At 33.8% G+C, this 16053-nt stretch overlaps 1 protein-coding gene across 1 annotated transcript in view; it reads left to right on the top strand.

The window, feature by feature from the left end:
* The first annotated feature begins 7135 nt into the window (after positions 1-7135).
* LOC129227333 (uncharacterized) overlaps positions 7136-16053 on the top strand; it is a 51827-nt gene continuing 42909 nt past the window's right edge. Inside the window, exons 1-2 of the mRNA XM_054861877.1 lie at positions 7136-7198; positions 9587-9660. Coding sequence (XP_054717852.1) covers positions 9629-9660 — 32 coding nt within the window. The 5' untranslated portion in view covers positions 7136-7198; positions 9587-9628. The remainder of the gene's footprint in view (positions 7199-9586; positions 9661-16053) is intronic.

The raw sequence follows: 16053 nt of genomic DNA, 5'->3' as shown, positions 1-16053 counted from the left end.
TATAAAAGTTTTTTTCATGAAAAGAAAGATACTGAACGATTTTGCTTTTGAAACTTCATAGCTTGAAAGGTATGTCATTTATTTAGACCTGATTTGCCTCTTTTTTTTTTTTTTTTTCGTGTTTCAAATTTCAAAATGTCTTGGAGCTATTGACGTTTTATTAACATCTTATTTGAGTAAAGTTTGACACAATCAATGAGATTGACTACATTATGGGGGGGGGGGGGGGGGAAGCAAATTTTCAATCTGTGTTATTGATTTTCATCTGTTGACATTTTAAAAAATTCATTGTTTTGTAAAATATTTATCAAATTAATGGTAATTTAAAAGGCAGTTTCGTGCGTAAGCCCTGGCTATAGGGCTGTAACTTACTGAAAATACCATGCCTTGCCTTCAATCTTCGAGTTGAACCGAACCACTGCTTCGGTCACTCATCTGGTCAGTGCTAATTCTATATTAGCTACCAGTTTGTTTGGCACTCTTGACTTCCTTGAGAGGTTTTCCACCTCCAGCTCAGTCACTTCTTATTCCGAGCTGATGAGTGCTAATTGGCACGAAACTGCAGTCCTCGGATGTATTGACTGAGCTGGTGGTGTATTTCATGTATGTCCTTAAATCCCTTCGCTTTTCACTGCCTGATGTGTCCTATAGTAAAATTAATATTTTTTCATAAGTAATTGATTTTCTATTTTACACTCATGTTCTTTCTTTCATCTTCCTCCATTTTTGAAGAATAGTTATATGCAGGTTAAGAGGAGCAATAGTTACTATCGTAGAAGCAAATATGTTCTAGAAATGCTGATGAAGAAAATATTTGTTTTATCTCAGATCATGCGTGTTGAATCCTAGATGCATGATTGGTTTCATCTTTATCTTGAAACCAATCGCGAAATTGTGATTGCCTTAAAAACCTTCAAAGTAAAGGCATGATGGCAATCTGGGTTAGACTCGATTGGTTTTGCTTGCTGTAACATGGGGCGATGATGCGTGAAAACTGTTGGAAAATCCGTTAACAAATTAACTACAGATGAGCTTTTAAAGCTGCGCCTGTGGTTGTTTTTTCTGTGCCTTTATCTTCTATTTATGAGGAAATTGAAGCATTCTTGAGGCGTCGCTTCCTTGCTTTTAAGTGCTTTAAGCTGAAAGTTTGCAATCAATCGATTCCAAATCTAGTTTTTTTTTGGACAAAGTAACTTTTCATTCTTAATCGTTATACAACACCTAGGGGCGCAGCCAGGGGAGGAGGTGGAGCGCACTCGTGGATCCTTTATTTCAAGCCAGTGACACTCAACCTTATTTAGCCGAGCGCCGCACCCATACTAAAATGATTCCTGAGGACTGGAACGCATAAAATTTCAAATTTTATTAAATAATTTTCTAAATGCCATGGGAAAACATGGAAAAAGGAAAAAAAATAGAAACTAATTCGAATTGTAAGCATTATATGATGGGTTGGTACCTTTTGGTTGTGTTGGTGAGCTTTGTGCACTGATGAAGAGACTTCATTGTCACCTTGAAATAGCTGTATGCTGTATTTTCTTCAGAATTTGTGCTTCATTTACGTAGGTTTTTCTCTTTAAGCATATTGTAGCACAAAGCTTATATGATAATTTTTCAATTACGTGATGTTTATTTTATTTATTACTTCTGTCGTCCAAGAAACCAATTTCTGCACATTTTTTCTCCTACTTTGGGACATGGTGACAAACCATGGTTTACGATTAGTAGCATTAAACAAAGCAACGAGCCTTAGGTTGAGTACCACTGTTGTAAGCTGCATTGCCAATCCTTTAATTTTATTATACATACATGTAAAAACTAACGGGAACAGTATTAATTTTTTCATGAAAAAAAGGCGAAAATTGATGATAGAACCATTTTTACAGCCTTCTCGCACGACTTGTTTCCTGGTCATAACGATGATCTTTCAGGACCTTCCTGAACGGAAATTGGTAATGGTGAGATGACAGTTCTGAATTGTAACACGATTGATTCGAAACATCCCAGTATGCATCCTTGCGTTATCGTGAAGCATTTCGACTGGCATTTGGCAAAATATTTCATTTTCCACTGGATGCGGGGGTGGTTTAAAACTTTGAAAACATCATAATCAAGGAGAGTTCCTTGGGTGAAAAGTAACTGGCTTTGTGGATGAAAATTACTTCATCATACAACATCGGTAAAGAAAGTTATCTGCCTGATATCTTTAACAATAAAGATACTTCATAAAGACTTGTTAGCTGTACACCTTTGCTGTCTACTCACGAAAAAAGTAGATACGCTGTAAAATTAAGAAAACCACTCCAACCTGATAATGAAGAATCTGATTGCTGAAATTTCAAATAATTAGCTTCGAGATACACCCTGGCTCCCGGAACTTGATCCAGAAATCGAAGCGATTACCGGAAATCTAGCTATTTTTCTTTTGGAAACACACCCCGCTTCTGGACATTTGAAACACAAAATGAAGCAGCGTTGATCGTAAAGAATGGAATCAAAACCTGAAGTGCAACTTGGTGTATTTAACTTTGGGAAAATTTGCTTTGCCAAAATTATCTAAACGAATAATTTTTTTAGCAGTTGTTTAATCTTTTTCAGCATTTTCCTCTTTTTTTCTGTGTATTACATAATTTTTTTTTTTTTTTTTGTTTATACCTCTAGAAACGACATGTAAAAATTTTTCTTTGGCATTTTGAATAAAAGTGTCTTAACTAAAAAAAAAAAAACCTTCATGTTTTTTATTCTATAGGCCCTTACGGTCTCATGCAATACTTAATTTTTTTTCTCACTTGAATTCTGTATATTCATCTGTGCCTTGTTCCTGTTGAGAGATTACTAAAATCAGAAATTATAAGCACTGAAAATTCGTTCCGTTCACATCCGACTCGGTGCAATGAGCCACCAGTGAAGATGCATATGTTTTTTATTAGAGCTTTTCAAGTATTTATGATGATTTTGAACAAGACTGTCACCATCCACGTCAATTCGTTTTCTCTGTATACACATTAATTTTACAGAAACTTTATTTGAGAATATTTGATTGTAACAAATGTCTTCTACAAACGAAACGGTTTTTGTGTTATAGATCTAGACGGATAGATTTGAAAATGTTTCGGGGCCTATGGAGGAGAGACGATCTAGCATTTGCTTTTTGAATGAATATGAAATAGGTAACTCTGTAAGTAGAATTTGACGAATGCTAGACGTCTGTTTCAACAGCTAATTCATCTCAAAGTAGCTTCTAAAACGCGCATTCTAACTCAGGATCTTCTAATCCTGAGCTGCATACGATAGGGGAATCTGCATCTGTTATTTTTAATTAAAAACAAATTTGCATGTTCTTTCTGAAGTAGAAAATCGCCCGTCAAGGTATGACGGGTGAAAATTGCTTCTCTTTTTCTACATTTGAACGAAGCAATTGCCTGTTTGGAGATATTTTGATGGTTAAGATTTTAACCCTAACTCCAGTGGATTAACCAAACTCCAGTAGATAGCGTTCATAGTTGACCGCTTTTTCGTTTCTCCATTCCCCTGAAAGACACAGTCTTACCAGTAAAACAGTTAAGTTACCGGATCCAGTTCAACCTTTTCACAATAAAGCCTGCATGTTAAACATTACCAAAACACATTATTAAATTATCATGCCGTGTCGCGAGTTTCATTGTTGAAACACGCGCGTTACTCGATGATCGGCTATTATATATATGAGGATGTTATTTGAGAGAGTCTTGAACGTCACTTCTTGAACAGACTCTTGAACGTCACTTTAGTGTACCTTAAATCAATAACCTCCATTTCGATGTCTTCAGCTTTCCCCTCCGGGGTCCTCCCGTTTGGAAAACTTACAGTTTCCAAAAGTAAACTGTTATCAATAAGTCATTTGCATTGAAGTGGTTCGCACTTGGTGTTTTCAACAACTGTTTTCAATAGAAACAATTGATCTGGCGTTATTCAATGCTATCATTGAAGGTATATATATTTTTTACTATAAAAAATCTTTCAGATAACCTGTGTCCCTGCGACAAAAGAAACTACTTTTGTGATGAAGACAGTAAACAACTGGAAATAGAGGGATTCGATAAGATAAGGTCCCTGTATGAAGCAAAATATCAACCGCAAAATTTCATCTAGAGAGAGATAAGCAATGATAAGAGATATCTAATGACAATCATCTGAAGAAAAAGCCGATTGTCTGGATAAGGCTGAAAACACTAGTTCGGGAACGACTGAAAGTGTCGTTTGCAGGTGTGGCACGTTTTCCAGGGGCGTACACGGGAGGGGGGGGAATACCTATTGGCCCGGGACCGAGCCAGAAGGGGGTCTTAGATTTTTAAAATGAGGGGTGAAATATATGTATGGACGTAAGGGTAAACAATATAGAGTGGGTGGCGTAAAAGTCATTTGTGACGGGCCCCAAAATTTCTGTGCGCACCCCTGACGTTTTCATCTGAACTCGAAAATAACATTTAGGATTGATGTGTAAAAAAATACAGGGAAGTCTAAATTCTTGAGTAAAGCTTTAAGAGTTGTTAGAAGGGAGGTTAAGAAGCAAGAACCATACAAGTAGATGACCACAAACGCAATGCTGACGCGCTACATGCACACAAAGCTAAAAACTGATGGATGCAAAACATGTCACAAATTTATTACTCAAGGAAGATTTCACACAACATTCTAGTTTTTGAGAAATATTTAATGCTGTTGTTGAGATTTGCAGCCTGCAGCTGTAATACGTGCGTCACACAGCACTCACCGTCGCAATAACGAGCGATTTTGACAAAATTTCATCGATCAACTGCTCTAAGCCTTTCTTATAAACTGAAATGTGTTAAATCATCTTTGTGCAATAAATTTGACTTGTTTTGTATCCATCAGTTTCTGGCTTTGTGTGCATGTAGAGCGTCAGTATTGCGTTTACCATTTACGACCATATGCTCCTATACGATCTTGCTTCTTATCCCCCTCTCTAACACCCCTTAAAGTTTTTTTCAAGCTTTTAGGATCACCCTGTATACATTTTTCCGCACTATACCGCTGGTACTGTACCGCCCAGAGCACTGAATCAATTCTATGAGCTATATTCGTCAGCTATCGTGATGCTCCTTCCTCCAACCAGCAACATATCTCATGCTTGATACACCTCCTAACGTTATTTTTCTTTTTTCAGTTGAAAACCTTCGATTTAATTTATTAAATAATTCAATCTCATTGCAATTTACTGTATGTAGTGTAGTGAAAACATTCTTAAGTTTCATCGCTAATGCGCTACATTAATTTTCTCTGGTCATAGATGTTTTATGATACGAACTTTTAACTCACGTTTCCAACCTCTACGACAGCTCCAGTAGCAGCTTCTTCGGTACAATTATGCTGAAACTAAAGATCAATATCCTATGCAACTAGAATACTAACATTTCCCTTTGAAGTACAACGAAAAATGACATCTGAGCTTGAGTAAATGCGAATTTCAATTAAATGTCTTTTCTCAAAACGATGCAAAATTGAAAAACAAGTTTTTGTCTAAGTTCCAACTATCTAGAATTAGTTATTGAAAAAATATATTGATAACATGAACCTGTTCGGAATATCACAAATTATAATAATTAGGAAAGAAAACTCAAAATTTTGTAGGAAAGTACTGTTGATACGATTGCGATTTTCAAAGCCTCAACCAATAGCAATGTGCGAATAATGATCGTGAGTTTGAGCATGGGGCGCGAACTGACGATCTTTGGTGTAACACTATAAGAAAATCGCTTGGAGTTAGGTTCGGAGAGCACGGTGGCCGCGGAAGAAATTGATTTCATTCATCAGAACCTCGTCAAATCCAACGTCTAGTAAGCTCACTGTTGAGGATATGGGGAACGTCTGTCAGATATTGAGGGGTGCCCCAGCTTGTTGGAAAGTGAACGACCATTGATCGTGACTTGTTATAGCGAGTGACAGAAGAATTAGTTTTGAGAGACTTGATATCTGCGGCATTACGAAAGGTTCACATATTTAATATTTGGAAACAACTGGTATAGGTTCTTTCGCCAGTAAAGTCCACGGTGTTGCTGCATCGGTAATATGTTTCTTTAATAAGCCTTCCAAGCCCTGGTGGGAACTGGCACAAAACACGGACACTTTGCGGCACTCAGTTTAGAAACCCTTTAAATACCTAAAACAAATTTATCTTAAAAAAGAAAAAATGGGGACCAGAAAAAAGTTTGAGTCTTATATAGAGAAAATGGTTTTAATCTGTTTTATAAAAGCGTACTAAGCCGGTTTTCTGAAGGAGTAACGTAAAATCTGGGATATTTTTTAACATCATTAGTATTACAGTTTTCACCAACCAACAGAAAATGCCGTCGGAAGCCGGATAACGTATGAAACAGAAAACGTAAATCGGGGTTTCACTGTATCTGTGTCGATAGCTGCTTTCATCTGTGACGGCTGAAAATGGTTGTTGTGTAAATAATTATACATTGTGAGTAAAACACGTGATTTCAAAACATAAACTGGGCTTTTTTTGAACTTCAAAATTTACATATAGAAAACTGTGTGCTTTTTTAGAGCAGAGGTGTATAGCAAAAAAATAAAAATAAGTTTGAAGTATTTAAAAAAAAAGATGAATAAAAAAACTCCTACATGGAAAGCAGATTTCTACCATGAAAATAAAAAAATAAAGTGGAAATGTTTTGAGGTATAGTGGAAGAACTCCGGAATCATATGCTCTAATTTTGCGGGGATATTTAACAACGCTTGGTGATACAAATAAATGTGAAACATCTTCACACAGTAGACGAAGTTCCTTTTCTCACAACGTTTTGCTCAGTAAATAACAGTTTATTAACTGTTGTCTCAGGAGAAAAAAAAGGACGGAAATAAGTAGAAGTTTCAAATTTGCTGAATGTTATCGGGAAATGTACCGCGATATTGCAAGTTGATTTCCTTGGTTTCAAGGTGTTAGAGTGTTTCCTAAATGAAACGCAAGTGATCCGTTTTGTATTTCCAGCTGTTGGCAGAAACTAGTAAAACTGCATAATCATATCTTTTCACATTTTAATTGCTGGAGGTAATGAAATTCTTTGCACTTATCGTACACCCAAGATTGAACATTTGTCTTATTTATTTTGGGGTAACGGGTCTTTCGTTGGTGGCTTGTTAAGATATTTTCCCTGGTACTGCAAAGGCATTTTTGGAATCTTCTCTTCTGGTAAGATTCTACTCACTTGTAACTACATCTTTAAAACTATTTGCGAAACTTTTTTTTTTTTTTTTTTTGAGCTATCACGAATCGTCTATTATTATCCTGACCAAAGTTGATGTTCTTATTTTTCAGATTATCATGACGAAGGTTGTTTTTAATATTTACTTAGAGAGCGAAATTTTCGTCGTCATAATTAAATTGTCTACGATTTTATTTTATTCGTATTTTTTCAGGGATTAACTCAAGCAGACAACATTAAAATAAGGGCTTTTGTGTATAATTACGTTTTTTTAAGGAAAAAACATTGATACTGACGAACTTTAACAGCAAAACTTCATCTTCATGCAAAATTTCAAGATCACTTATTCCCAGCATTTTAGATTGACAAGAAATAAAAATTCATAACGTTATGCTCCTTAAATAATCTTTATGCTATGTGTACTGTTGGATATCCGCCATAAAATCTTTATTACCGCATCCTAATCATCTTTTTTTAAATTTATTTATTTATTTATTTTTTTAATGGATATGTCTCGTATTACCTATTCTAGAAAATCACCAGTCATAATGTGATGGGTCCAAATTTCTTGACCATTTCCATTCTATTCCACTTGTAGAAACAAGAAACTCAACGAGTAGGTCTTATTGCAATTCGTGATTGCGAAATACATAGTTTGAATTCAAAGCGTCAAAATTTAAATTTATTAATTTTTTTCCCCTAAAAATACAAGCAAGCTTACTTGTGTAATGGTAGCTGTGATTGCCTTTTCATCCCGTTGTATTACATTATATTGAGCGTTTAATCGCTGTTTCTGCTTTTAGTTGGAGGGAGATATGAACAAGTTTTTTTTTAACTACACTTTTAGAATTTTCTATATAATTGTATTTTTAAAATGTTTGTAACACTAATTATAAATTATTGCCGTTAATGTATATTCGTTTTTGAGTTTCAATGATTTCTTCTGTAACTTTTCTATAGAATATTTGATTATTTCTGAAGGAAGGATTTTCAGGCTTGATGTTAAGAAAATAGTATTTATTATTGCTTTCACACTGCATAACACTTCTGCTTTAACACTTCATAGGTACTGTTAAGAAAATAGTACTTTATTGCTTTCACGCTGCGGGCCTCCGCTTCTTGTTCGCTTCGTTCGCCGCCTACGGCGACTCGCTCACCAACCCGCCTTCGGCTGTGTACTTTTGCGACCGAATCGACTGAAAGAATGACGTGTTAATATATCTGCTCATTACGGTCGCACAAAGATGAGACCATGTGCAATAAGTTCCTCGCACAATGTCAAATCTTCAGTGCCTTGATCAACTCTCCACACCTACGATTTTTACGGGATGTGAGTCAGACAGACACAGATGCGTCCAGATTTTAATAGTATAGATATATAGATTGCATTCTCATTCATTCCACTTATTGCATTCTTTAATTGAAGCAAACTTTGAGTTAATTTTATAAATGGTTATACATTTAGAGAAAATATTCAGAATCATATTTTTTTAAAGAATTTAGAGCAATAATTTAATTTAAAATGTCTGTGTAGAATTCCTCCTAAATTTCTTGGAGAGGCAGATTACTTCTAAAACTAATTGTTTTATTTATTCGTTCGGTATATTCATTTTAGTTTTATTTTTTCAAAAATAAGGGTTTTTTTCTGTTTGCACGCTGTTCTATCAGCATTAATGTACAAAGTTTGTTTAAAGCTCAGTTTTTTATGTAAAATATATTTTTAATTAATGATTTGTTGGTGCTTGGTCCAGTCTATACTGCGAAAAAAATTCCTTAAAATTTACAACTTTAAACTGGCAGCTGGGCTTGTTGTGCAAAACCTCAAAGTAAAATAAATCCGGAGTCCCACAAAAAAAAAAAAAAAAAAAAAAAAAAAAAAAAAAAAAAAAACTTTCTTGCAAGAAGCAAGATATGTGTTTGGTGTTTGGTTTACAGAGAGAACTTATCTCTTATACAGTAAAAAAACTTTGATTGCAGACTGCGGATTTACTGCGTACCTTTTGCAGGATTTTTCCCGCATTGAACTAAATTTTGTAGATTGAACGGAAATTAACATGAGACGTATGGGAAGCCGTCCGGAAGCAACTTAAATGTTGTTTTTAATTTTTTTATGCATTTTTAATGAATTATCCGTTGCTTATGGCATTCTTTAGGGAAAAAATCTGATTAACATTTTACAATCTAAACAGATTGTCAAGCGATGTAGCGAATTTGTTCATAGTTAAACAATCAGAAAGGATTAGCTTCAAATCTGTTATTAATTACTAAATGCTGACTAATTTGTATTAAGTTGAAAAGTTTTATGCTTTGATTAGGTTTTGGAATATTTATATGGATGTTTTGACTTGTATGGTAACGATTGTATTTTTTTGTAGGGCAAGACGGCAGAAGTGGCCTGGTGCCTTCTCCCCTGAAATATGTCCGTAAGCATTTACGGAAACTTCACATGGTAAGCTCAATTTCACATTCACTTTAATAGAAAACTTGTAATCATTTTAAGAGCAGCCTTAATGTATTTTTTTTTTTTAGTTATTATTTAGATTTATTGTCTGGGCAAGAGTTTCGAGTTTTATTTAACCTTTTTCCAAATCTAACAATTTTTTGGACCTTCCGTTTTTACCCGGGCCCCACTTTTAAGGGTGGCTAAGCTTTGAATCAGCGAAATAATCAAAATAAAGTTGATTGAAGCTGAATCTGAATGAAGGTCGACGTAAACTTACTGGAAGTTGATCAGATGTTTTATACTGTCCCACCACGGATTGTATTGAATTGGAAAACGTCCAGTTAAGACGAGTCTATTTAAATGAGGGGGAAATAAAAATTTGATGCTCGTGTTCCGCTCATTTGAATGAGGCTGCTTAATTTAGAGGTTAACATACATCAGCAAAAGCTGGCATCCCTAAAAACAAATAGATGCGCCTATTTCCGCCTCTAAACCGAAAGTTTGCATTTCCATACAATCCGTGGTCAGACAGTATATACACTGGAGAGCCATTACATTACACCTCACATTTTTCAACAAGCTTGTCTGGATGGCGTGGAGGCGAGACCGTGGAGGACACGTGATTAAGCGAGTATCTCTGAAGCTGAACGACTGGTTGGTTTTTCACGATCTATTGTTGTTATATTAATAAAAGCTGGAAAAATGACGGTGAAGGACATTAACGTGTCATCAAGAAAAAAGACGTCGAAGACTACCGTTTGGTAAATCGAAATTGACACCAGACTGTGGCTCATTTGACTGCAGAGCACAATGCAGGCAGGGGTGCCCCGAACTTAATTTTTTGGGAAGACGGAAATTCTCAATTTGCCAAATGGAACTGTAAATTTTGCCGGATAGAACTCCAAATTTTGCCGAATTATGATAATTTTGCCAAATAGAACCCCAAATGTTACCGAGTGATGATAATTTGGCTCTCATCCTCCTAATTAAAAACATTCCAACCATCCATTGCAGAAGTACAATTTTTTTAAAAAATATTTTTCTTAACTGTAGTGAATTTTAACAAAAGCTCTTCCTTGTCAATATAACAAATGGTAATTTCTTGTCACCGGTATCGGTTTGTTGCCCTGTCTCATAACGTTGCTATTTAGCTTTATACTAGTCAAGATAATATTTAGAAATTATATAGTGTCTTTAAAATTTGCGTAGAGGTAAGGTCTAATCAACTGGAACATATTTTTAGGTTTTTACTCAATTATAATTCTAAACAATTTTGAAAAGAAAACGAAAATGAGTAAAACAAACTAACGCGATCAAATGTAGTTAATTTCATAGTAAATTTCAAGCCAAAGGGCTAATAAAAAGCAAACGCAATCCTATCTTGGTCAAGAGCAAATCATTGAAAATGATGCTTATATTGGAAAAGTACCGTCTTTCGAAGAGAAATTACAACAAGCTATAAATTAAAATCATAAGAGCAATAAATTATTAATAATAATACACATTACACCAAACAAACACACAAGCAAAAAGATTCGTCCAAAAATATCACTCATTTGACGATGAAAGACCGAGGTAAATCAGAGGAGGTGCATCGCGCATTGTTAACAGTACCACCGACTTCCGTGAATTCAGAAAGAAGTTTTTATCAACTGGTGGACATTTATGCACTAAAAAGAGCTCCAAGTTTAGAGACAATTCATTCTGACAATTGCCGATTTTTATTATGACATTTATTCCTATATTTTACATTTGTTCATAATACGTTTTCATAAAAATTATAATTTTTGCAAAAAATTATGAAATATGTGAACGAAACAAATAGTTTTCGATCATATTTTGAGAAATTTCTAATACTGAATTTCTAATTTCTAATACTCGGAAGCATCATTTATACCGGTACTCCATTATCACGTTTTAAAAATACCGAATACAGGTATTACATTTTTGGTCCGGTATTGTAATCCCCAATTTGGGAATCTAAAATCTGTTTCTATAAATATCTCAAAGAATCATTTCTGCAGATACTGCGCTTTACCTTACCACAGTAGAATTGTACGTTGATATCCATATTTCTTTTGCATAACAGGTTCAATTTGAGCTTATATGAATAAATAACACGTGAAGTTCCTTAATCTTTTTCCTTATTAGAAAAATAATCCGATAAGAAGTGCTATAAATTTTGTTATCTTTGTTTTTATTTGTTTAACGTAACTTTTTGCTTTCTCTCTATTTCCTGCAATAAATTTTGTTGTTTTACTTGATTCTCGAGCTTGTTCGTTGTTGTAAAATATTTTGAGGTGATTCCTATGCAATGAGCATAATTTTCTTGTACACAGAATGGAAAGGGTTCAGAATGTTCCAGGTCAGAAAAACTTTTGAAAACAACCCCTCGGAAACGACTAGGTGACGGCACCAGTCAGTAACAGACAAGGGTCCAGTAACAGACAGTCGTAAGTTTGGATTTGATAATAAGAATTTTAGGTGGGTAAAACTGATGTTGATGTGGCCCATGAATACGGTACAGCCATCTAGTGTTATTAGAATGAATTTTACGAGCCAGTTGGTATTTACAAGGCAGTGGTGGAAAGTTATGTACAGCTACTACGAGGTCTGCCGGTGTTTCATGTTCATTTGAATTTAATAAGGTTTTACATCTAAAAATAAAGAACTTTTGCACATTTTGAAGAGAAAAGGGGAATTAGTATGTCCATTACTCATCCTTTCATCATCCTATCTGTTACTGGATATCATCAGAATTATGGTTGTCTGTTACTGGGAGTCTGACCTTTTTTCGAAATTGAGCAAATAAAAATAGAATTAACTAATTCAGAGGATCCAGAAGGAGCCAAAAGTTAGATGAGATGTAGTTTCATGAGAGAAAATTAGTTTTAAAAGTCTAAATACATTAAAAGGCTCAGAAAATTGCGTTAACTAGGGAGCGATGTCTTAAGCATGTCTGTTACTGGTGCCGTTACCCTGCCGAATGAAAGAAAACAAGTATTTTTTTTTTCATTTTTTTGAAAAAATAATTAGGTTAAAAATAAGTAATTTCAAGTAGAATCTCGAATTATAATGGTGATTTTAAGTGGGCATTTTTTTCCTCTCTTAAACGCCCGAAAATTCTCCCTTTACATGTGTTTTCCATACCACTGCTCTCTTCTAGCAAGAAAAACTGCTATACATTTCAAATTCACGACTGGAAAACTTGTAGCAAGATTGATCAACATTTCATTTAGGATTATTGTTTTTTTTTTTTTTTTTTTTTTTTTCAGACTTCACACAACTATTTATTGCAACAATCGTTACATTTATTGTGATTTTGAGTTTGGCAAGGTGTCTAATGTTTTATTGATGATTCTACGAGTGAAAGAAAGAGAAAGAATTTTTACCCCCCTCTCTCTCTCTTTACCTTTTGTCTTTTCCTTGTGAAATTCAAAGTAGTGATTAGGTTGCTGTGAACTTTGCTCTATCTCTCTCTATATATATATGTTGCTGGGTCATAAGCTTGGTGACGTCACTGAAGTTTTGCTGATGACCTGTTGTCATCATTTGCTTGCTTTCTCACGCATTTTTGCAAAATTTTTTCATGAAATTCTTAATTTTTGTTTGCATTTGCTGTATATTTTTTCTAATTCATATTTTCCTCCGGTAACTTACATTTCCAATTACTTTCATTATTGGTTTACTTTACCTATCGCTTATAAATGCTTTGTACTTTTTGCATTATAGACCGCAGGGAGGCGCGATAAAAATTTTCCCTCTAATAGTTCCATCTGGTCTAAGGGAACGACCCTGTTCGCTAAATTTATTTTATTCATCTTAATTATTCGCACACAATGCTATCTGAATCGTGTTCTTTCCTAACTATTCTTCGTCTTTATTTGTCCTCGAAAGCATTATTTTTACTGATAAAAATTCCAAAATAATTTAAAAGCTTCTTAAAGCTGTACTTTATTATGTTGCAAAATTCGTTCCTTCCAAAATTTTAATGTCTTGTTCCTAATTCGATAAAAAGTCTTAAAATAGTATAAAAACAACTTTGTCTTCGCACAGCTATCAAGGAAAAACTCTAGAGTCCTTGAAAAGGTCTGACTTTTTAATTATTATATAAAAACCTAAAAAAGTGCCTAAAAGCCTTGAATTTTAACTCAAATACTTTGCGTTTGTACGTGTATTTCTTTCTTCTATTTTGTCGTCTGTAGATAGCATGTCAGTAAAAGCTGCCGAACGGCACTCCGTAATTGTCTGAAAGAGGATATAAATGATAAAAGCGAAACATGTTCATTAGTACCTATATTAGTACGATATTATCAAGACTTGTAGCAGTGTACTCATTTTTTCAGACCATGGAGAAAAAACTATTTAAACTCTGAGAAATAATTTGTCTGGCACCAAAACTTTCAGTTTTTGTATGATTCTGGTTGTTATGATTATGGATATCATGGGTCTTTTTTTTTTTGGGAGGGGGGAGAAAGGCAGTTACCCACTAAAATTCTTTAATAGTTTATAATTGACTGTGTAAAGAAACTGACAACTATGATCTCTAAAAGGAGCATGGTCATGCCTGTGCTATGAGTATGATATAAATAAAGAAAGTGGTCTCAAAAAAGCCTTATTTTATTAAACAAATGGTCGTTAATAGTGTCTCTTGTTTTTTTAGCATATTGGTCTAAAAAAGGCCTTTTTTATTAACAAAACAAAAAAAAATGAGTGGGAACTCTTGAGTTATTCCTATTTTCCTCCGAAACTGCTGTCAAAGTTGCCATAAAGGGCGAAAAAACGCCGCAACGAAACTACGTCACACGTTTTAGGATTTCGACATACGCTGCGGCGAAAATAAAATACAAAAAAGCGGAAAGCACTTATATCACTGATAACGCTCACATAATTGCTTTTGCCGCTCTTTATCGTATGCTAATAATTATTATCAAGACAGCAACGTGTATATAAAAGATCGGAGAGCTGGAGCGCTCCTTTATACAAAAATGGCAGCAATTGAGAGCTGACGCGCGAGCTCCGCGAATTTCCTTTTTTTATAAAATGTTTTAAAAAATACCAAAAAATATCTTTTTACTCTTTTTACGTTTCAATGCTGCGTACTTTTATTTTACATTGACTTTTATATTTTATACTGAGTTTTACATTTTATATTTACGATGGGTTTCGTTTTGCCATTCCCGGGCATTCACATTTCATTCTGCTTCAAACTATTTCATACCACCGTCACAGTATGTGTCCACATATCGGGCGACTATGTAGCAGTAGGCGTGACCATGTAAGTTTCCATTTTCATTACTTATTCTACTTATTTAATTTTATTCTAATGTTTACTTTTCGGTTTCATTTGCAATTCATTGTTGCGAGTATGACATTTGTGCTTGTATATTTGCACCTTTTCCCGGGAAGTTTAATGTTTGACTTTTGATTTTTGAAAATTTGAGTAAAAGTAATTATTATGTATTTTAATAAAAAACATAAAATTTCCAAAAAAAAAAAATGTATTTAAAAACTACTAATTTGTACATGTTGTGGGTGTGAAGTACAAATATTTATTTTAAGTGTAAGAATTTTTCTTTAGAAAGGTGACACCTTATATTAAAATGCATAATAATTACTTTTACTCAAACATACAAAAATCAAAAGCCAAACATTAAACTTCCGAGAAAAAGGTGCAAATATATACGCACAAATGTCACACCTGCAAAGATGAATTGAGCATTTAATAAACTATAAATATACTCCAGATGTGCAAAATCTTCTTGTTTCAAAATACATTTTTAAATGATACATAGCTTTTTTTTTTCTTAATTTGAGCTCATTGTTAAAATGTTAAAATTATTCTGCCAGTTGTATTATTATTATTGCATTTATCATTCACAGAAAGCAACAGATTAAATATTATTTTTAACTTTTTTTATGTTTATTGGAAAAAAAAACTTGATGCTACGTTTGAATGAATGTAGTTTATAATAATTCTGTAAATTTTTCTTTTCTTCTGTCTAATAATAAAAACGTGTCATAAGTTGTTATTGAAATAATGTAACGAATGTTCTAGGTTATAATAATATTGTTATTCAGCTTATTAATTCATAAAAACTATGTAATGAACTATTACTCACTGTAGTTATTTTTGGCTTGCTAGATATATTTAATTCAACCCATTACAATTACCCTAAAGCACTGATCGCTTCTTTTAATAATGGAGTTATTTCTCTTCAAATGAAATGTTATGAACAAATTTGCCAATATTTAATATGTAATGCATTTTGTACTAGCATATAATAATATTTTTATTCAGCTTATTAATTCATAAAAACTATGTAATGAATTATTACTCACTGTAGTTATTTTGGCTTGCTAGATGTATTTAATTCAACCCATTACAATTACCCTAAA

This window comes from Uloborus diversus, chromosome 8 (assembly GCF_026930045.1).
Source record: "Uloborus diversus isolate 005 chromosome 8, Udiv.v.3.1, whole genome shotgun sequence".
Taxonomy (NCBI): domain Eukaryota; kingdom Metazoa; phylum Arthropoda; class Arachnida; order Araneae; family Uloboridae; genus Uloborus; species Uloborus diversus.
This window is presented reverse-complemented; position numbering and strand designations above follow the sequence as displayed.